This window comes from Microtus pennsylvanicus, chromosome 20 (assembly GCF_037038515.1).
Source record: "Microtus pennsylvanicus isolate mMicPen1 chromosome 20, mMicPen1.hap1, whole genome shotgun sequence".
Taxonomy (NCBI): Eukaryota; Metazoa; Chordata; class Mammalia; order Rodentia; family Cricetidae; genus Microtus; species Microtus pennsylvanicus.
This window is the reverse complement of record NC_134598.1, coordinates 34,590,143-34,613,395: the sequence shown is the minus strand read 5'-3', so window position 1 is coordinate 34,613,395 and position 23,253 is coordinate 34,590,143. Positions and strand designations below refer to the sequence as shown.

Below are 23,253 nucleotides of genomic sequence, written 5' to 3'. Positions count from 1 at the left end.
TAAGACAACGCTGTCCGTCAGCTTCCATGAAAACCTTTCCTTTCAGGCCAAGGCTCCTACCTTAGCCTAAGAAGAGATGGGCAGTGATGACAACACCTTCAACCATGGAGACACACACAATAATGATTACATCTTTCCCAAAACTGTAGTATTTCTCCCAAGTGCAAAACATAAGTCAATATTACACCAGTGAGTGAGTGTCCAATTCAGTAAGCGGCTGCATGATGTCTGCCTAATGTATAATGTCAGTGTCTACAAATCAGTGTATCCACAGACTGTGTCCTCTGAGGTACTGTGAGGGGCTGGTCTTCATGGGTCTACAGACTGTGTCCTCTGTGTTACTGTGAGGGGCTGGTCTTCATGGGTCTACAGACTGTGTCCTCTGTGTTACTGTGAGGGGCTGGTCTTCATGGGTCTACAGACTGTGTCCTCTGTGTTACTGTGAGGGGCTGGTCTTCATGGGTCTACAGACTGTGTCCTCTGTGTTACTGTGAGGGGCTGGTCTTCATGGGTCTACAGATTGTGTCCTCTGAGGTACCGTGAGGGGCTGGTCTTCATGGGTCTACAGACTGTGTCCTCTGTGTTACTGTGAGGGGCTGGTCTTCATGGGTCTACAGACTGTGTCCTCTGAGGTACCGTGAGGGGCTGGTCTTCATGGGTCTACAGACTGTGTCCTCTGTGTTACCGTGAGGGGCTGGTCTTCATGGGTCTACAGACTGTGTCCTCTGTGTTACTGTGAGGGGCTGGTCTTCATGGGTCTACAGACTGTGTCCTCTGTGTTACCGTGAGGGGCTGGTCTTCATGGGTCTACAGACTGTGTCCTCTGTGTTACTGTGAGGGGCTGGTCTTCATGGGTCTACAGATTGTGTCCTCTGAGGTACCGTGAGGGGCTGGTCTTCATGGGTCTACAGACTATGTCCTCTGTGTTACCGTGAGGGGCTGGTCTTCATGGGTCTACAGACTGTGTCCTCTGAGGTACCGTGAGTTACGTAACAAGTCAAAACTGGCAAATTTTTGAAACCTCTGGATAAGTCAGCTGATTTTCCCAGCTGAAGCAAACTAGATCAAACAACTTTACTCAGCTTCCTCCGTGGGCCTGAAACCCAGCCAGCTCACCCACTCCAGACTGGTTCCTGTCCTGACCCTGTTGAACTCAGTCTCGTTTCCCTCCCTCCAACTCACCTTTTGCTGGCGTAGTTCCCGCCTCTTTCTCTTTATTTGGTTCTGTGTGGAAAGTACAAGCACATTTTTACAAGTGTCTTACAGCACTTTATTGGGCGGTGAGCAGAGGGAGAGGAAGGAAACAGATGATGTTAATGACGCTACAAACTCATTATCTGCATATTAATCAGGAATTTGGGGAGTATAGTTTAGAGTCGCTTTAACCTTTAATCAAAGCAGTTAATAAATGTGATTGTTTAAAAAGTATATCTAAAAACATGCAATACACATTTTGTTAAAATACAGTTAACACAGGGCTGGGTATGGTGGCACATTCTTTTTGTTTGTTTGTTTTTTGTTTTTTGAGACAGGGTTTCTCTGGAGCTTTGGAGCCTGTCCTGGAACTCACTCTGTAGACCAGGTTGGCCTTGAAGTTACAGAGATTTGTCTGTCTCTGCCTCCCAAGTGCTGGGATTAAAGGTGTGCACCACCGCCGATTGGCTTTGGCACACTCTTTTCATCCCAGCACTCGGGAGGCAGAGGGTCTGGGAATTTACAGACAGCCTGCTTTATATATCAAGCTTCAGGGCTACTAGGACTACACAGAGAAACTCTCAATAAACAAACCAAAAATAAAATAAAGGAAGATAAGAAGAAAGAACAAGAGAAAGAAAGAAAAAAAAAATCCACCTACCTTTACCATGTTGTATTACATACTGTAGTGGAACTGAGCATACTATGTTTAAAAAATAAATTTAAATGTATTTTAAAATATATTTAAAATAAGTCTACTTTACTTTAGAGTTCACCCAGGGACATTTGAAGGAACTTTGACCCATGTAAAGGGTTTCAATAGCTTAGCTTCTGTCGGCTACAAGGAGTTATAAAGTAATTGTGCCATGTACGTAGTTTGAAAATGTTCTTGTAAGCACAAAAGTCTTCTGGATTGGCCTGGGTAACAATAAATGTGTTATGAGGACAGTGGGATCAAATTTTATCAGTCAATGTCATCTACCTTGTATTTCTTTCTGTTCCGAATCATATTAGAGAGGAGAAGATATGATGTGTACAGTAATAACGGTCGGGGCTGGAGGGATGGCTCAGCAGTGAAGAGAACTTGCTGTTCAAACACAAAGACCTAAGATTGGATCCCATCACCTACGTCAGGTGGCTGAAATTACCTGTAACTCTATTCCTCTTCTGGTGTGCACATACATCCACACAGATACCCACACAAATACATCCTAAAACAGTCGAGTAACTTTCATCCATGGCTGGGTGTGCTGGCACACACTGTAATCCCATGGAAGCAAAACAATCATGAGTTCAAGACCAGCCTGAGGTATGTGACACCCTGAGTCAGACAAACAAGAAAAAAAATTAAATATTGTTTCAAGCATGAGTTCTGCCATCTACCTTCTCTATTTCTATCTGTCTGTCTGTCTGTCTGTTTCTTTCTATAACTAGTGAGTCAGATCTCAGCTGACTAAGGACTGTTTCAGCCAAGTCCGAGAGGAGCCCCAGGAGCTCAACACTGTCTAATAAATATGAAATATGGCAGGCTAGGGAAAGCATAGTTTATAGTGGCCTAGCCCAGCATCTGACCTGCAGGCAGAAGGGAAAGGCTTATCTAGGTTCTCAGTGTGCTCAGCAAAGGCCAAAATAAGTCTCACATACAAGAAGAACACATAGCAAGGAGGAAGACGATCCTAACAGGAATGTCACAGTCTCCAATGGCTTCAGGATAGACATCTACAAAAATACTAAACCCGAGTTTACCCGTATGACCTCATAGGGCTTCGAGCCTGTTTCGTTCATTTGGAAATTTGGCAGTATTCCTTTCTCTTTCAGTTTTCAGTGAGGCTGGTAACCTAGTTAGAGAAAGAGGCTTGTGTGAAGAGCTCGAGTCCCGGATCTGCCTTCATAAACACTATCCCCAGGACAGAAAAGCTGCAGAATTCTCTCATAGATTGCCAGCAAAACAAAAAGAAGGAGTACTAGAAATTGAAGTCTTAAGCAGTTTTACGTGAACTGGGCAAGACCAGTCCGTGGTGCTCTCCCACCCCTTGGCTCCGCACCACATTGCCAGCTCAGGTAACTGGCATATGAGGGAGGCCTTCTTACAGCCTTGAGAGCCTGCCGGTACAGTAGCTAAGTTCATCTCATTGTTCTGCCGGCTGTTTTTATTTTCAATTTGACTGTACACCAGTAACACGGGAAACCGTTTTCTATTTAGAACTCCAGGCCGTGTTGGGTACAGTGTGGGTTTTATCTTTCCAGTGTTTGGAAGGAAGCCCTGGATCCTTCTGCAGGGTTAGGGAGACACCTGGAGTTCTGCATAACCCAAGCGACTCCCCAGTCACCTCTTGGAGGAAGGGTGACAAGAAGGAGGTTTGGGGTTTGTTTGTTTGTTTGTTTGTTTTGTTTTGGGCCTGGGTTGAGGGCTTTGGGGGCACTTGGCACGATTTTGGTTTCTTTGTCTTGTCAGGAGCAGGCACACCAATGATTCCTGAGGTGCACCCTGAGTTTTGAGCCATCATTTGGGCTTGTTTAGATCCTCTCAGCTCCCTTCTCTTTCCTAAGCCACAGGTCTCTTCTATGTAAGTCAGACTCCGTGTGTCTCTGGCTGTAGTAGACCTACCAAGAATTTTACTGGATAGTTTTAGCGATTCCCCCGCCCCATCTGGGAGGCCAGAAAATACTAACAATTTAATACATTACATCTGATGCTGTGCCTCAGTGGTCCCAAACCTTTCAAACTTCCCAAAGAGCTTATAAAGGGGCCAGATGGCGACATGGAAAAAGTTAAGAAGCTAATGGTGTCAGGATGAGATGGGATCCGTTTTCCACAGTCACAAGAAACATGCAAACGCACGCTTCTACTAGACCCAGGAAAGCTTCATAAATACTCTGCCTCCACCGAGACAAAACGTGGGCCCAGCGGCAATTTGCACAGAACAGAAGGACTTGGAAGTGATCCCACCATACATAGGAAGCGCTGTTCAAATTACGTTAATACACTGTATTATTTTTGTTATCCGTTTAGCACACCCACCGTCATCCAGTCATCCAGTCAGAAACAGGTTAGAGCTCACGGCACCCACGGAGGCCAAATCATGCCGGGATGGACTTCAGCGTTTACTGCTCAAACACATGAGGAGATGGTTTTACTTACCTTCTGGGGGAGGGGCTGGGGTTGACACTTCATTTTCTGGAAATGGAAAAGATAATGGAAGTGTTAGGCTCACATCTCAGAGGTAAGGGCTTTTCCACTCTGGCAGCCGTATTTCCCATGCTCGCTGACCGAGGATCAGCGGTAGTGTCAACAGGCCCGGGCACACTCCTTCATGGGTATGATGTGCCAGCTGAGGGCATACATGACCTGATAGAGATAGTGCACTCTGATGCCGGAGAAAGCACAGGAGAGATGGGGTTCCAGGCTATGTGCACCACTTAGGCGTTCGTTCAAGGCTGGGAGGGGCGGTACGCCCCTCCAATCCCACCTTTTTCCAGGCAGAGGGAGAAAAATAAGAGTTGGGTGTCATCTTAGCTATATATGGAGTTCTAGGATAACCGGGGATATACAAAATCCTTTCTTAGAGCATAAAAACAAACAAAACCTCAGCCAAGCCAAGTGCAGACCACTTAATACCACTAAGTTTGTTTCCCTCACTCTGGCAAAGTGGCCAGGGCATTGATTTGATATCAGAGAGCTGCATGAGGATAAAATAAGACTCAGCAGGTGACAAACAGCCTGTGGAGCTTGAAAGGAAGTCCCTTTAAGAGATTCCCTTGCTACCACAGGAAGGGCACCAAGGTGACTTCAGGATGGTCCTTCCTCATGAGGACACTTCCTGAAAGGTGACAACCACAAGGCCCTCTGGTTCTGTAGCTTCTCCATTTCATTACAAAGCAAAGCCCAGGTCTCTGGGAAACAGAACAAACCCCTCCTCATGATGGTTTCTTTGCCTGTACATGCCCAGATTTCCACCTACACTTACCGAGGAGTTCCAAAGCTCAGGGTTGGAGACCTTACACCTGGCTTTGCATGTGCAGTGGTGTGGAGCAGTGCGGCTGTGCAGTCTGCCGGGACTGTCTGTTAGAGGGCACACAATTTCCAAGTAGCTACAGGCTCACCCCAGGGCGTAAGAGCGTAAGGATGTCCCGTGGGATTCCCACGGGCACAAGAACTGAGTGCTATTGGCTCTGTGTGACTGAAGCGGGTGCTTAAATTCTAGAACAGGAAGAAGCTGCTGCTGAAGACTGCTGCCTTTAAAAGCATTTCCCACTTGATCATTGAATAAAACCCAAAGACGAGATGGTCATATTTTAGGCAGATAATGAGATCCTAGGAGCGTTGTGTTTCTCCATGTCTAGGGTGCCTCCCAGCGGATCGGCTGTGGGAATGCACAGGACTTTAGCATATGCAAAATGGAATGAATGGGTTTAGGAAAAAAAACAAATGAATTATACCATTGGCAGAAATCAGAAAATGAGCAATGCAAGAATGTGGGGTGCCACAATGTCTTTTTTAAACATCATATTTTGTACCTGATATAAACTTCAATTTGTTAACTTACTTGTCTGAAAAATTTTTCAAGTATTCTAGAGACCAGTAAGTATTTTATAGTTGTTAATGAGGGAGAAGATGATAGGTAGATAGATAGATAGATAGATAGATAGATAGATAGATAGACAGACAGATGATAGATAGATAGATAGATAGATAGACAGATAGACAGACAGACAGATAGATAGATAGATAGATAGATAGATAGATAGATAGACAGACAGACAGACAGACAGATAGATAGCAAAGGAGAAGAGGTGTATAGCCTTACATGCTAGCAGAAGCTAACGTGGCGGGATGTGAGGTCATTCACAGGCACAGTGAAGACTTATGTCCCTTTAGAGGACATTGACAGGATCTCACACATCTCCCCACACCATGGAAAGGATCACTAAGGCTGCTGTCGTCCACAGGGAGATGAAAGCCTCAGCCTTTTCATTTCCAGAGATCCGAGTGTGGGAATGGAAACCTAGTATTGGCTCTGGGCGAGGCACACAGAGGAGTTATCAGAGGACCAGAGTGAGAAGAAGCCAGTTTCTCTGACACATTATCTTTTGGTCGGAGCCATGACTGCACCATGCCCAAGGAAGCTCTTCCTGACTCTACAGCCCATGCTCTCTGTCTCCCGATCCTTCCTCCTCACGAATGCAGAAGCTGTTTCTTGTACTCCTGAGTCCCATCCCACTATTCTACCCGAGGTCTCTTCCCCATTGGCTTAGGGCTGACACTTAGGACTGCTCTCTCCAGGTTGGCACTCAAGTTGGCCACTGTTACATTTTCTCATTCTTCCTTGTACTGGGCAACTGTAACCATCCTATTTCAGAGTTCTAGTCTCTGTCCATCCTCTGGCCTTCCTGTCTCTGAAGGTCACTGTCTTGTTCTTTTCCCCAGTGAGCCTTCCGCTGTTCCTGTGACTATGAAAATAGAACTAGGTGGGATCTGACTTGGTCTACCTACCTCACTGTTTTCCTGGCATAGGCTTTGCAGGTCTTTCTGGCTCCTTTGTCAGCCCTTCTGGGCTGTGACATCCTGTTCTTCCCTATCCCCCCAACCCCCAGCGTTCTGTGACCACATCATAGTATCCTACTTATCAACTATGATTTAATTATTTTCTAGCAGTCTTGGTGTTCTTGTATCTACTGTCCCCAGATAAATATAAACAGGGATGCTGTCTACCTCCCTGGCGTCTCCACTTATCGCTGAAAACACATTAAACATATAGGAAACTAAGTAGCGAAAGAATGAAGAAAGGCTTAGTGGGCGGCCGTGTAAAAGCTTTTAAACTGTATCAGCCTGATAGTATGCTCCCAGCTTTGTGGCTGAGAACAGATCTTTCTCTGTAGCTCTGGCTAGCTTCAGACTTTCTGTGTAGCCCAGGCCAGTCTCGAACACATTACAATCCTTCTGCCTCAGCCTTCGGAGTGCTGGGACCCCAAGCACACACTACCACACACAGCACAAGGTGCGTTTCCTAAGGACAGCTCGAGTTCTTTCAGATCCCAAGTGGGGCCTCGGGTGAATTCTATCCAGATTAATTAGAATCGTCTTGGATGCTGGAGCCGTAAATGCACTCTGAATATAAATTGTCCATCTCCATTGTGTCTGAAGGATCCATGCCCAATGCCACAGGACAAAACACACACACACACACACACACACACACACACACACACACACAAACAACTCCTAGCATAGAGTTTAAAAATGATTTGACTTTTACCTACATGATTTTTTGCTTTGTTTTATGTTATCTAATTGAATCTTTAAATTTTGTATGAAATATCTATTTTTAATTAATAAAAAGCTTACTTTATAATATTTTTTTAAAAAATGGGAATTTAAGAACTTTAATTCAACTGCCTCTAATCTGGAGGCCAGTGTCCGCGCAGCCAGCTGTAGCTGATTGTCCAAACCGTGGAGGCGTTTCAGGACACAAATGCTAAGACATTCGCATGAAGTGGAAACGAAATTGTTTGCCTGTTTGGGGAGGAAATGCGCCCTCTAAAGAACACAGAAAGCCCGTCGCTTTGCAGTCAACACGTAAACAGCAACTTGCTGACTCCTGTTGCATTTAGGACTAACTTATGTCGACATTTTTAACGCTAGTATTTCCCTACCTACGATTACCCCCTTTCGACATGGAAACTGAAATCCTGTCAGGCCCCGCAGTTCATGCACAGAAGCTGGACTCCGTACTTTCTCCCCTCTAGGATCTAGAAGGAAGCAAGGCTCCATCCATACCTCCTTTCCCATCAGGCTAACCAAGAGTCCATGCTCTATGGCAGGGCCGGCTCTTCCTTTCTCGGGTGCTCTGAAGGAGGCAGAAGAAATAAGCTGACGGAGTTGTCCAATATTATTATTACTTCACCTTCCCTCACATCAGTCACTGTCAAGGTCACGCAACTTCTTAGGAACGTGCCTCAGTTTCCTCAGGAGGAAATGGAACTAACAGCAGAGCCTCCACCTCGGGGAAGGTGGCAGGAAGGGGTGAGGTAGCAGACTCACTCTCTACACGCCTCAGCACTTGCTGGTCTTAATTACCATTGTTTGTCCTTGGCCGCACCTGAACAAGAAACAGGTGTCTACCCGTGTCTAATTTTCTGGACTGTGGGCTGCCGGCTGTTTGGAACTGGGGTAGGGAGTGAGGAGCAGCGTGGACGTGCTTGCCTGATGCACCCTAACTGTAAAATGGAAACTACTGCTGAATTGAGTACAATTCACATGGTTAGCATTGCAGTCCACAAGTCTGGTAAGGGGATCAATCAGCACTCAGCCACCGATTATGCTGAAACAGGAAGGGTAAGCGGGGAGGGGGGGACCTCCTTGTCATTTCTGGGGCCATGTGTAACTTGGAGGTAATAGGTGACCAGGAGTGGTGAGAGCCAAGCTGGCTTGATTTGGAAAGTGAATCATTCCCGAAGTTCCAGCGCCCCTGTGGGGTGTCCTTTAACATTACCTATAATGATGTCTCTCTCTCTCTCTCTCTCTCTCTCTCTCTCTCTCTCTCTCTCTCTCTCTCATGTCTTTGTCTCAGACAGACCCTGTCATGCTCAGTCTTGCCACTAAAATCATTTGCACACACCCCAAAGTCACTGAATGCTTCTATGGCAATCATTCATTAATAGTAATAATAAAATAAATAATAATAATAATAAAAGGCTCAAGAAAGTGGCTGAGGGAGGAGAGTCCACCCTTAAGGAACTCCTGGTAAATGATTTATCTGTTAGTATTGCAGTTTTTGCTCCTTGTCTTTCTGTTCTTCTACAACATGCAGGACTCACTGCTTCCATGGACTCTGGAGCTTTAGAAACTACCGTGTGCACAGGATCCAACCAAACCATGGACCCTGACTGGAGGTCAGTGCCAAGTTCAGAGTTCTACGTTTCTAACAGGCTTGTAGGCACGGCTGCTCCTGCGGGCCCACAGCCCACAGTTTTGAGCACCAGGGCTCAGCTTGGACCCTAAAGGTCACCCGTTTCTCTCCCATTTCAAAGATGGTTGCAAATGCTAAAACATTTACAGTAGCCGGGCACCTTTCTTCCCTCTTTGGTCACAAGCTTCTTGAGGACAAGGCCCGTCTTCTCTTCCTTTCCAAGTTCCACACGGCAGGTGCTCCGTAAATATAGCTGACTGGCACGCAGCTCCTGCCCGCACAAAAGCCCCTTCTCCTGCCTGCCAAGAAATCCAGAACTGTCCCCTGGCGCTCTGTGGGCAGCTTTCTTCGGCTGCATTACCCACAGGGAACACTATGTCTTCCATTGCTGGCCCTCCTGCTGGCCCAGGCTCCCAGGCATCCGCCCAAACCCATCTTTTAGATTTCATCTTACTGTCAGCACACGTCTTGCGTTTCTTAACAAGGGCAGGAGAGCAAGTGCAGCTGGGGCTTTGGCTCTCAGGAACAGCGCACCCCTTCCCTTTCTAAGGAACCTGCCCCATTTAAAATTCAGGCTGGAAAGGCCACTAGAACCAAGGATCCTGTCCCATCAACGTCTAGGCAAATACCCCTCGGTCTGCCCTGGCAGGTATGTTGATATCTGGTTCCCTGTGTAGTGATGGCCAAGTGGCAAGTCCTTTAGTAAACTCTGAATCTTAAACAAGCAAACAGATACAGACTATTGATGCCACTAAACATCTGCGTACTTAAAAGCCAAAAGATGAAGTCTGAGCTTTGTGGCCCAGCTGGATAAAGGCAGATTTTTGTCCCCTCTCTCTGTATCCATCCATTACCAGAAAACGTGCCTACAAGGTTGTATGGAAAAGCAGGGTTATGAACTTGGCTAAAGAAAGAGAAGGAGGAGGAGAAAGGAGTGAGGGGGAAGGGGATGAGGAAGAGGAGGAGAAAATGAAGAAGAAGAAGAAGAGGAGGAGGAGGAGGAGGAGGAAGAGGAGGAGGAGGAGAAGAAGAAGAAGAAGAAGAAGAAGAAGAAGAAGAAGAAGAAGAAGAAGAAGAAGAAGAAGAAGAAGAAGAAGAAGAAGAAGAAGAAGAAGAAGGGATAGGAAATAGCTGGGGGGAGCCCAAATATTTTAGTGAACAACATGAAAATGAGCGGGATCCTGCAGCAGCAAAGAAACAAACTTCTGGCTTCCTAGACCAGGGCGACCGGCCTTTGATCTTTTCTGATTCCTAACAGCCCTCCCTTCCTCTGCAGTGCTGAAATGCTTTCAAAAGCTTGATCTATTTCTGGTGGATTTTTCCTACGGTCACCTACTGTAAAAAGCACAGGTATGCCACCAATGGCGTGCCTGCACAGCTTGTGCCCGGGCAGTCTAACTGACGGGCACCGGTGGCAGCGATGAGACGGCCTGGTACGTGGCCCTCAGCTGCTAAAGAAACACCGGGAACAGAGACTCCATAAATGGTATGACTTTCTCCAGTGGAAGCCCTTTCCGCTTTCAGTGCCAAGGGTTCTGTGGTCAGTAACGTGGGAGGTGGGGGATCTTAACTCTTGGTGGTATCAAGTGCTCTGGCCGTATGTGTCTGTCCATTAACATGACGTAACTCAGCCAAGTTCTCTCTTTGAAAAGCTGTCATACCAGCTTCACGTCATGAAACTATTATTACATCATTGTATTTTATATTCTAATATATTTAAACAATACATTATCATTAGAAGTATTCTGAGGTGCCTCAGCTAGAATTTCACTTCGTTTTTTATATTATGGAGGGCATAATTAATCACACCACATGGGTGCAGAGAAGGCAGAAAGAACACATAAGAAGTTTCTCTCCTTGATTGCTGTGACTACATGTCTTTTCCGGCTTCTATTCTGTACCCCACTGGGGGCACTTTTGAAAAACAAATCCTCCAAAGCCATCCTCTGGTAATATGACTTTGGGGACAAATGGCATGGCTTATTTGTTTACTTTTGCGACAGAGCCTCACTGTGTAGACCAAGCTAGCCTTGACCTCCTTCCGTATCCACCTCATGAATGCTGGGATTACAAGAGGGGCCCACCGTGTTCAGATTTAATTATCATTTGTACTATTTAAACACACATTGGATGTGTGCGTGCACGTGTGCATACCTGCACGTGCACAGGTACCACAGTGTGCATGTGGAGGTCAGCAGGCAGCAGCCAACCACGCGGGCCCCAGGTATTAAACTCAGGTCACCAGGCTTGGTAGCGAGTACCTTTACCTGCTGAGCAACCTTGCTGGCCTATATTTCTTATTCTTGAGGTAACATTCTGTGTTCAAAATGGGAAAAAAAAAGTGTCTATTTTATAAATTGTAAACATCCAAGATGTTGAGTTTACCTAGCCTACTATAATAAGGTCACTTGTGGTAACAGCAAATCCTCTTTCTTTTCCCATTAAAAAGGCACTGGGCATTTGTTGACAGTGGGCTCTGGCACTGTGTCCTTGCTCCAGATGGAACTTCATCCCCCTGGACAGCGACCTCAATATAAAAGATGGTTTGCACCAAGACATGCGCCTTACCATCCTGGGAAATATTGACTATGTTAGTTACGGTCACCAAAAAGTGAACAAGCATTGATTTATGGTAATAGTTCTCAAAGTATGGGCTGGGATTCCTGAGCCCCCAGGCCTCTTCTAGAGAGTCTAGAATATCAGGGTTTTTTTCTGTAATTTTAAGACACCGTTTGCATCTTTTTCATTCACATTCTCTCACAAGTAGTGAAGTTTTCCAAAGGACACACAAGATGTGATGACATCAGCATTCTGACAGCTAATAACACGTGTGTTTATGTATTTACATGTTTGAAACATCTTTTGATTTTTTTCATTTGTTCAAAAATAACAATCAAAAACTGGCCAGTGCCTTCAATAACTAAGAAGGGTGTGCCTGCCGCCCTAGTCACTTCTGAGGTTGAGGGTGGGGGATTGCCTGAGCCTTGGCAACATAGCAAGATACAAGCATAAGTAAATATATATTTGAATATATATGCCAAATATGTGTCTGAGAATAAAACTATTTTGGGGTAAGGTCTTTTTAATGTGAACAAATTCATGTTCTATACTTCATTTGGAGCTTTGATTGACAAAATTGTGAAGCTGTCCTTACAGAGGACCTGGTGGCACATGGTGGCTCACAACTGGAACTCCAGTTCTCGGGAAGCTGACAACCCTCTTCTGTTTGCCTGTGGTGCTCAGATACACATGCAGACAAAATACTCAGACACGTAAAATAAAAAATAAATATTTTCAAAAAAGTAGTCAAACACGGTGGCACACTCTTTTAATCCCAGTACTCAAGAGGCAGAGGCAGGTCAATCTCTGTGAGTTCAAGGCCAGCCTGGTCTACATAGCAAGTTCTAGGGGAGTCCATGTAGGGAGACCCTGTCTCAAAAGAACAAAACTATAAATTGAATTTGGGGATAGTAACTTGCTTTTCTATGAGCACAATGATAGAGACAAAAGAAGAGTATGGCCCAATATGGCCGCCTCAAAAATTCATCTGCCTGGCCATTCTCTTAGCCAGATAACAGCTGCTGAGCTGCAAAGGACCAGGGCCACTGGGGAAGAAACACATTGCATCAAGCTCCCCGAGCGTCCTTCGCTGAGCTCCTGAACCATTCGCAGCCTAGCGTGAGCACAGAAGAGACCAAAGCGGGTGCTCACCCTTGGGCGGCTACCCTGTGTTTGCAGGGCTTGAGAGTAAACGCTCTCTTAAAGGCTGGCCGTTCCCAAGGTGGCACTAAACCCTCAGCAGCGAGACCCATCGCCCTGTATGCCTAAAGCAGGGGGGGCGGGGGTTCGTCCAGTGACAGGCAGGACGATCAACGGCAACCTTCTAGCCAAGAACAACGGGAAAGCTGCTAATGACTCGGTATTGATTCCATAAAGACAGTCATTTGGATTCTTGAGAAAACATGTTCTACAGCGTCTGTAACACAAGGCAAGGCTAAATCCCATCCCCCGTGCTCTATGTTTTCATTATGTTTTCTGAGATGGAATCTCGTACAGCCCAGGCTGACCTTACACCCACTGCGCAGCCAAGGTTGGCTCTGCCTCTACCTCAGAATTATAGCACCACACCGAGATCCCACTGATTCACTTTTAAAATGCAGAGATTTGTTTTGAAGCACAGATGTGTTACATTTTAGAAATGTTTCCCACCGGTATTGATCGGAGTGGTAAAGATTAGCAGGTTCTAGAACAAAGCGAACCCCTTAGCACTGCAGACAGAGCCACTCTTTACCCGACGTGCGTACCCATGCAATCCAGATTTGTCTGCTGTGGTCACACTTCGCTGAGAATTGCACTCCAACAGTCAATGCTAAAGTGCCTGGATCCTGAAGATCTCAGTGACTCACACCTCAGCTTGATGGGAGATCCCTGAATGCACAGGGCTTTCTTTAACCCCTCAGTTAGCTTGTGTTTTTGTCTGAATTTCATGTTTCAACTCATGATGCCATTCCACAATGAAAGAGAATGAAGATATGGGCATTTTTTTATATCTACAGCAACTGCAAGATTTTACATAGCAACGAGCACAAGATGTTTCACCCAGGACAATGTCTTGTTTATCTCCTGTTTCCAAAGACAAAGAAATAAGGGTCAGAATGACCCAGATAGGGGCAGCCATTGGCTAAAGCTGAACTCAACTTGAAGAAATTGAAAGAGTCGAGCACACATCAAAAGATAATTTCACAAGCGATTTGTATTGCTAATATTTTTCTCTTTAGGTTCCCTTTCTGTGCCTTTCCCTGGGGTCTGCATTATTGACTCCCTCTGTAGTCAGATGTGGTGGGATAAACCTCTTCAAGACCTTTCTCAAGTGCCCGCTGGGGCTCACTCTGGGTGACTTTAAGAATAGAGGAAAGAGAGTCCTGATGCCAGATGGGGGGTCATAAAAAGACGATTCCAGAATAACAAACACAGTGGCTTTCGATTTGCTAACCATCGCATACACGTGCGGTAAAGACTATCTCTTTATGTAATTACCTGAGGAAAATTCAGAGTCAGGAACGCAGCTCTGTGTAGAGAAAGCCAGTGCCCTCAAACCCAAGTCACAACTGTTGGCGACAGATACAGTTATAGGCAAACAATTCAAGATGACGCTTTCATCCAAATGGGAAAGGCCATACCACCATAACCACCACCTCCTCTGCCACATGCACGCACGCGCACACACACACACACACACACACACACACACAATGGCGCAATAAAGAAACAGCTCGGTGTCCTTTTCTTTCTGACAGCCGGAGACCCCCACACACCATACATTTTAGTGGGAACACAACAGAGACCCTGTGGTGTAGACCTTTTAAAAAAAAAATCTGAATTGAGTTACAACTAAGATGCTTCACTTCACCAGGGCCTACTCCTGGTGACAGCAATGATCATCCTAAAGATTCCTGCTCTCAGGTGAAAGTGACATCATCACGTGCTCGTCTTCCTTGTCAACCCAGCACTTGAGAGACAAAGACCAGAGGGCTGCCAAGGTCAAGGCCACCCAGGGCTCTACCAAGGGGAAAAAAAAACCCAGGCTAGCTAAAGTTACCTAGTAAGACTCAGTTTCAAAAACAAAAATAAACAAAAGCAAAAGACAGCCTTTATCTGATCACGTGTTATAAATCTGGTCATGTGTTATAAATATTGACAAAGGCTGGGGAAGCTGTGGCTCACAGCCTACGCTGTTGGGACTACAAACTTTGATCACATGCTGGTGTTTAATGTCTTAGCCAGCTCTGGGCTCACTGTTTGCTGTCCTGCTATGTGGTGGGTCTTTCTCCAACACTTTACCTGATTTATTTCCATTTTTGCAAAGATCCTGTGAGCCCGGTATGATTTTAATCACATTTTAGACAGGAGAGAACCGAGGCGTAGAAAGTATATGGAACTCAGTACATGGGTCAGGAAGAATTTAAGCTCTCATGTCCCGAGGGTATCATGCAGTAATGTTTAGTAAGAATATTATTTAAGATGTATTTTTAAAGACTAAATTTATACAGGACAATTTTAAAGACATCTAGCTACAAACATAATAAACTAAAATACTATAAAAAATTAACTTCGGATAAAAATAGAACACCAACTTCTGTGTGAGTTTTATAAAAGGCAACAATATAAGTAAAAAAAAAATTCCTAGGGAGTTTTAATTAAGAAGAGGTTTAATGCTACCTGGAGACAACTCGGATGATTTTGAAAAAAATAAGAAAAGAAGAAAAGAACAGTGTTTAGCCTACATAGATAAACACAAGTCAAAAAAAAAAACTGATAAAACTAACTGTAAAACCTAGCACCTGACTTGCAATGTAACTTTGGATATTACATTTGAGTGCCAAACTGGCCTACAAAAAGATTCTTGGGAGCATAAAAGGGCAAAAGTCTCATCAAAGTGGATTTAAACTTGAAAGGCACAGAGTAAATCAGATTACTGTCAGTTTCTTGTGAGTGCATTTGAAGAGAGAGAAACGAGCTTGGGACGAGTGAGCCTCCTCTGCTCTCTGCCAAGTCAGCCAGCCGCACCTGCCCCAGTGAGACAGGTCTAAAGACTGGTTCTGAACGCACACAGAGACTCCGAGAGCGCTGTCCTGTGAATGAGAACACCCTGTCTGTCTGTGGAGCTGTGCAAACGTAGTCTCTGTAAGTTAAAGCTGACCCTGTCCTCCCAGAACAGACCTGGGCGGGACAAGACAGTATTATCACTTTGATTTAGGGGGGCTGTCTGCTAAAAATAAAAAAGTAAAAAGTCTATGGGGACGGGGTCATATTCTCTTTCTGTTTATGAAATAATTTGCTGCCTCTGGGAAATTAAATGGCAACGTCTTGGTTCTTTCTCATAGTTTGATCTTTGTTAATCACTGTGTTCTCAATTTTAAGGAAATGGCTCTTAAAAAAACCTAAACTTTTCACAATTTACTTCCTTCAGAACACACAATTCAGTAACTGTCTTCCTGGGCAGCTACTGAACTTCTCCAGGATGCAGAACTCTGAACCAATCAAAGGTCTCAGAAAAACAAAACAAACTCATCTAACACACACAAGTATACCTAGAGATGTGGCCTAGAGTTAGCACAGAACGATGGTCAAGAGCACTTGGTGTCACTGAATGGATGCTTCACAGAGGTACTTAGGACGGAGCTTGGGAAAAAATGGGAACGTTTCGTAATTCTAAAGTCTTCTTTATAGGTCCCAAAAGACTAAATTGACATTCTTAAAATAAACCGGTCATAAGAAATTTAAGGAAAAAGAACAAGCAATGCTTCCTACGTCTGTAAAAGAATAGCAATATCTTAATTTCAGTTGCTGCTTCTCATAGATTCCTGAGACTTAAAATTAGAATAGATTTGCGAGAGTATTGCAGAAGACTGTTTCATTCAGATTTTTACAGAAACTATTTATTTGGAAGTGACTTCAGTTTGGGTAGCTTATTCCAGCATGAACGGACTTTAAAATTGCTATCGGTAAGGAATCACTGTAGGCTGTGTGTGCCTAGAGACCCTGAAAGTAAATGTCTGAGACCCAGAAAAGATGATGCTGGCCTGTACTTCTAGTACTGAAGAGACAGAGGAGAGAGGACGATGGATTCGAGGCTAGCATGAGCTACCTAGAGAGACGCTGTTCAAACAAAAACTAAACTGTTTCAAGGCCAGAGTCACATCTCAGGCCACAAATAAAGCAAGCCACTGAGAAAACCCAAATCCTTGACAGCCTCCTTTTCCCAAGCTTGCCAGACGAAAAGGGCATTTGACTGTTCTACCAAACCCTGCTCTTGACTTCCCTGCTATTTGAAATGCCTTGGAAGCAAGAGGGAGGCTTCTTCAGACTCAGTGGATGAGAAACAAGGATGCAGTTTCTTTTTCTATAGTTTTTTAAAAGCGTTTTATTTAGAGTGCTTGAGAGGAAAGTATCGCCCGTTCCTATATTCTTCTCCCCATAGGAGAAGTCATAAAAGCAGGCACTGAGGAAGAAGAATTCTGCCAGGCATTAAGCCTCTCCAGGGTGCGTTTCCCCGGTGCGTTTCCCTGGTGTGTTTCCCCCCGTGCATTTCCCCAGAGCACCCCCCATGCACAGACAGCCCGAGCCTGCACTGTGAAAGCTCTTTTCTGAGCTACAGTACTCGTTGATATGTCTTCTTCTTGTCATTCATATACCATCTTCTTTGAGACAGCATCTTACTCAGAAGCCCGAGCTGGCCTTGATGTCTTCATTTTCCTGTTTCAGCCTCCCGAACGCGGGGAACATAGGCCCGGGCCGTCCCAACACACCTAACAGAACAGCTTGTACACCCCACGTTCATTTGACCTACGTGATCATGCAGAGATGGGCAAAAACTTGATTTAAAAAAAAAAAAACCTGCCTCCTTTCTCCTATATTCTAGCTTGTTTCCTATAAATCATTAGCTTCCCCCAATCAAGTTTATTTGGGGACTTCAAATAAGATACCCAGGGGCCCGTGGGAACTGAAGGTCAGTGAGTAAACACGAGAGGGTGGTGTCCCATCAGTGTGCTCCTTTTCTGGTGGTGACTAAGCCCAGAGTCATGCTTAGAAACAGGCCAAAGGTGAAGGATGCCCGTGTAGGCTCAGATTGGTTGTTATGCTCCGCAGAACTTTAACGCCTTCTAGGGACCAGAAGAGAAGTAGAGGAAGTAAGGAAGGCTTCTGGGCTGAAAAATGTCTCTGCGACCATGTTTCCTCCTGTTCCCACCGAGAAAGACCCAAGGAGACCGAGCAGGTGCTTTCCAATGTCGACGCAGCGGAGAAGCCATGGCTTTGATTCCGGAAGTTATCAGAATCCACCTTTACCACTGCAGTCCTAAATGACTGTGTTTGTCCCGCGTCTTGAGTGTTCCAGAAAGGATCCACCATGAATTGACTCCAATAGGCCTTATGATCTACGCATAGGACCCAAAGGAACTATTGATTTCTTCTGATGAGTTATGCATGCGAAATACAATAACCCCCTATATATGACAAGATAAAAGTGAAATTCATGTTGAGGCCTTGACTCAATGAGTGAGAAAATAAATTTTCAGGGTTGCAGGGAATCTAACGATTAGCTGCTACATGCAGATTCTAAAGAGCCAGGCTTAGTGGCTTCCATTTTTACATGCTGTAGAGGTACACTAATTTGTATGTGTTTAAGGGTTATTTTATTATTTTTACATTTTTATTGCATTTTATTTAGTGTGTGTGTCTGTATGCGTATGTCTGTATGTGTGTGTCTGTGTCTGTGTGTCTGTTTGTCTATGTGTCTGTATGTGTCTGTGTGTGTCTGTGTCTATGTGTCTGTGTGTGTGTCTGTGTCTATGTATCTATGTGTGTGTGTCTGTGTCTATGTGTCTGTGTGTCTGTTTGTCTATGTGTCTGTGTGTGTGTCTGTGTGTCTGTATGTCTGTATGTCTGTTTGTCTATGTGTCTGTGTGTGTCTGTGTCTATGTGTGCCACTGTAAGCATGTGCAGGTCAGAGGACAGCTTGAAGGAGTCGGGTCTCTCCTTTCACCATGTGGGTCTCACAGTTGGAACTAAGGCTGTCAGGCTTGCAAGGGCCTTTGCCTGCTGAGTCACCTTGCCAACCCCGAATTATCATAAACTAATAGAGATTCTATCCCAAGAGGAAGCATTATTGACTTTTCTTAATTTCAGGTTGATAGTTTCTTCCTGACAGGAAGAAGAAAATTTTCCAGCAGCAGACTAATTTCTTTAGATGCTAGGACCCAGCGCAGAATTACCCTTGAATGCCTGGAGCCACCTTACGTACCTGTCTGAGATGGGGCACAGAGATGCTCAATTAAGAGTTGATACTAAATAAATCCACTAGCAAGGCACCCTGGGAGGTTCCTAACAACTGAAGCCTCCTCAGCATCTTCTCTCACCGTCCGATGAGAGAAACATAACGACCTCAGGCTCTATATGAACGCGGAGTGTAAGAGAGGTCCGTGGGATGGATAATCCAGTTGTCAGAACGCATATGCAGTTGGTGAAATGCCGAGAAGACCGTGCAAAGAAGCCACTCCTGTTGGGTGCGGAGACGTAGCTCGACAGCAGAGCACACACCCAGCATGCATGAGGCCCTGGATTTGACCCCCAGCGCCACCCACGGAAAAAGATGCTTTCTGCTTCCAAATGGAGTCCTTGAGATAGGCAAAATATTTTCATATAGCCTAATTCTTGGCCCTAGGCTTCCTCCTTGAGGTCAAGAGCTGCACCTGTCTTCCTCTTCCTTAGAAAGGCCCGCTCCCTGATGAACTGACATGAGAGGCCCAGAATTAGGCCTAAGTGAGATGTCCTCTGCACTGTTAGGTGCTGAAAACTCAGTCCCTTTGCCAGATCCTATCAAAGTTCAGAGCAGTAGTCCAGGCCTTCGGGGCATGGCATCCCCCGAGGGAAGGAGAGGGAAGATCCCCAAGGCTGGAGGAACTGCTTCTTTGGGTGAATATCTATAAAGTGGTTCTGAAGTATGGCGTGCTTTATTCTTGGTACTGTCTTTCAGAGGGCGGCTTCGATGGAACACAGACAACCGCAGTTAACACTAAATCATCGGCAGGGTGTAGCTGCATCAGAGGCGGTACAGGAATTACCACATTCTCTCAGATGTGGTTGTCAAAAGCAGCACATTCACGGAGACAAAGTCGGGACATGTTTCCTTTAGCAATCAGTTCTGCTGGTAAGGGAATTCAAAAGAGGAAATCTCTGGACTTCCTCGATGGGTTTTAAATATATCAGTGATGCTTTTGGGGGATGTCACTTCCCACCATCCAAATCTAAACTAAGCAAAGAATCTATGGGTATAAAATTACTGTCTTGGGCAGAGTGGCTCCCACACAGACTGTCGAAAGGACTTTGATAGCAAAAGAAACTCATGGAGACTTTAGTATTCGTGCAGATTTATTTCTCAAATGTTTAAAATATATAGTCTAAATATATATGAGAAGATGAAATATACTGTCGTCTTCCTAGGTCTATAATTTCATTCCCTCTAAATGTAGAATAGAGTTGATCAAGTTGCCAAACCAAACACGACACTCCACTGCGCCCGGCCAATGGAATCATCTAATTCACTTTATTGGTCCTGCAGCCTGGAACCTTACATATTAACCTTCCAGCTTCCTTGCCATTCTCAGCTGGGATGGCAAACAGCAAATGAACTCAGAATAATTAAAATAATCTTCTGTTTTCACTTCAGAATCATAAAAGGCGTTTCACCCAAGGAAGCCTCCCAAAGAGTCAAGCAACCCATGGGATAAAAGGGACATTTAATACACATGTAAATCATTTGCATCACAAATAAGACACTTCAGCAGGAGGTAGACACACGTCCCCACCGTTGGGATTAAGTTCCCATATTAATGCATGCATTTGCTGTGGTTATTTCGGGAGGAAGACTTCATCCATCAATGCTCTCTGCCACTAAGTAGGGCCGACCTGTAACTGATCACCCCGACCTGTCAGCACCCACTACCTAATTACATAAAGAAAAATACTTAAAAGCCTCTTCGTCGTTTGCTTAGTACCTCGACTTCATGTTCAACGAGTGGCCTCTTTTGCAAAGTTCTTCAAAGTAACGGTAACAAGCACTTTTAAGAATTAAAAATGAAAAATTTTTTTTGATGTTCTCTGTTAATCTTGTGTGCATGTATCTGGGCATGCGTGCAAGTGTGCTTTTATCTGCAGAGAAGAAAAAAGTAAGAGTAAACAGCCCCAATGCAACTGATTTGATTTAAATATTTATATTTTGCATTAGTCCCAAAGAAGCAAAACATCAAAATCTTGGCTAGTCAAAATCTTGGCTTGAAACTCAAAGGTATTCTTCTCTCTAATCCTCAGTAAAAGGATGAAAGATTTATATCATCCAAAGAGAAACCAGAGAATGAGGTAATATTTATAAAAGATGCTTCTATTAAAAATTAGTTAATATATTTGTGCGATGAACATGCATTTTCACAATCGCTAACACCAGTTTGCATTATTAATTAGCAATTTAAAATATTGATATTTTATAGAGAGGAGACAATTTTCTTCTAATAAAGACTATTCCTTGCTTTTCTTTTCTTATTCTTAATTGTTTTTTTTTAAGGCTACATGTTTTGAAACAGAACACAGCAGCACTCGGGGAGTACAATCTACCCATCATAATCATAGAGATTTTCTTTCAATCTAATCTACCCATCATAATCATAGAGATTTTCTTTTCAAGCAAGAATTTCAAAGCCGAACCCCCTAGGCAGCAATCAAATCCGTCTGTTTATTTTAAATGCCTTCCTGTGGGGGGAAATAGTAACCCTACAAATAACATCACATTCTCATTCCAAGACTTGACCAAAGTTATGAAGTGTTTGCGAGGGCAGCCCACGTCCCCCGGCCTGCACACTGCAGAAACAAAGCCAAAAACTAAGCTTGGAAATGCAACCTCCTCACAAGCAGTCAGTATCTTTGATTTAAGCGTTTTAAGGACCTCTTAAAATCGAAGAATAGAATTTTCATGTACTCATTGGAATCAATATTGCTTTATAAACTTTATCAGGTATTTCTCGGGCGATTATACAGTCTTATATTTTTCTTCTGGCCTGTTCACACTCAAGAACTTCATCTTTGCATCCCAGGGAGGCTATTGTTTTAGAGTTTGCTTTTTAAAAAAGTCGGATAACTCTTTGAAAATAAACAACAAAATAAGAAGATTTATGGGTGTTCTTACCCTCTTTCTTAGTGGGTTCTGGCATGACCGCAATAAAAGGTTACTCTCCCGAGAGTTTTCTCCCTCCAGCACCAGTTGACAGAAACTCCAAGAAGAGTAGAGAGACCGAGCGGGTCTGTGGGTCGGTGTGACAAGCAGCTGCAGGGATAGCGAAGGCTTTTATACAGCCGCCGGACATCAATCACGTTGGCGCCTCCCTTCGTCGGCACAAGGATGCTGAAACCTGACAGCTCTGGGACCTTTCTCCCATCTGTTGTCTGCGCTCTGCTCCCTCGCCTGCTGGAAGGAATCTCCTGTCCATCTCGTGTGGCAGATGAGAGTACCTCTAACTTTCTAAATTCGGCTGCAGCCTCGTGCGCTTTCCTGTTCTTTTCTGTCCGACGGACAGATGCTTGTGCCGACTTAGCAGCGCACGGGGCTTTCTGGGTGATAAAATAAATAAATGAAAATTATACCATGTGAGCCTGGCTTCTCTATTAATTTTCACTAAGACTTGAAAGGGAAAAAATATACTAAGATAATCATTTTTATTCCCACCTTAGCTGTTCATTTTCCTTATTTCTTAATTACTGAGATTAAAATTTTCATATTGAATTTTTACACCAGTGTTAGTCGGTCAAACTGAATTCCCTATTAAATACCTCGTTTCATTTTTCTGTACCAAGACTAGCAAAGATGTCTATTAAGGATACATTGTATTTGCAATTTTTCAAGAAACAGTTTTGTTTTTTATTAAAGATAGCAAGCATATACAAGAACGATGCAAGGAGATCCGCTACAACGTGGGTCGGACTGGCACTCAGGAAAGAAACCGACCGTAAAATTGTGCTATTCAATCCAATTTCCGTGGAATGTCCACAGCTCTGTGGATTTGTGTGTGTATGTGTGTAAATATACGTATATATGAACTGTGTATATATGTATGTGTAATATATATATATATATATATATGTGTGTGTGTGTGTGTAATATATACACACACACACACACACACACAAATGAACTGTACCTGTGAGGCAAGGGTCAAGAAAGTCAGATAAACCAGACAAACACCATGGACAAACAAAAAGGTGATAATTAAGAAAGGAAATGGGCCAGGTGGTGGTGGCACTCGCCTTTAATCCCAGAACTCAGGAGGCAGAGGCAAAAGGATCTCAGTGAGTTCGAGGCCAGCCTGGTCTGCAGGCAGATTCCAGGACAGTCAGGGCTTTCTCTAATTAAAAAATAAATAAAACTAATAAATAAATAAAGATGGCAAACGGGCACAGAAGACCTAACCTAAGACGGTCACAAGCGGTGGCTGACTTGATTACGTTGTGCTGAAGCTCTAGAGGAGCTGCCGAGAAGCCTGACCCACCAAAGGGCTACAAGTTAAGTAGTTATCCTGTACGTCCATTGTCCATAAGCATGGCG

The 23,253-nt window shown here is 44.4% G+C and overlaps 1 protein-coding gene across 8 annotated transcripts in view; it reads right to left on the bottom strand.

The window, feature by feature from the left end:
- The window catches only part of Mybpc1 (myosin binding protein C1), a 77,678-nt gene extending 55,543 nt beyond the window's left edge, over positions 1 to 22,135 (bottom strand). For 5 of the 8 annotated variants that reach the window (XM_075954748.1, XM_075954741.1, XM_075954744.1 and 2 more), the window contains exons 1-3: positions 21,841 to 21,965; positions 4,337 to 4,372; positions 1,183 to 1,224 (exon numbers count right to left, since the gene is read on the bottom strand). In XM_075954748.1, coding sequence (XP_075810863.1) covers positions 1,183 to 1,224; positions 4,337 to 4,372; positions 21,841 to 21,865 — 103 coding nt within the window. In that variant the 5' untranslated portion in view covers positions 21,866 to 21,965. Of the gene's footprint in view, positions 1 to 1,182; positions 1,225 to 4,336; positions 4,373 to 21,840 lie in introns of all 8 variants that reach the window. The other 3 variants (XM_075954745.1, XM_075954747.1, XM_075954749.1) reach the window with 2 other exon arrangements.
- Positions 22,136 to 23,253: the final 1,118 nt, after the last annotated feature.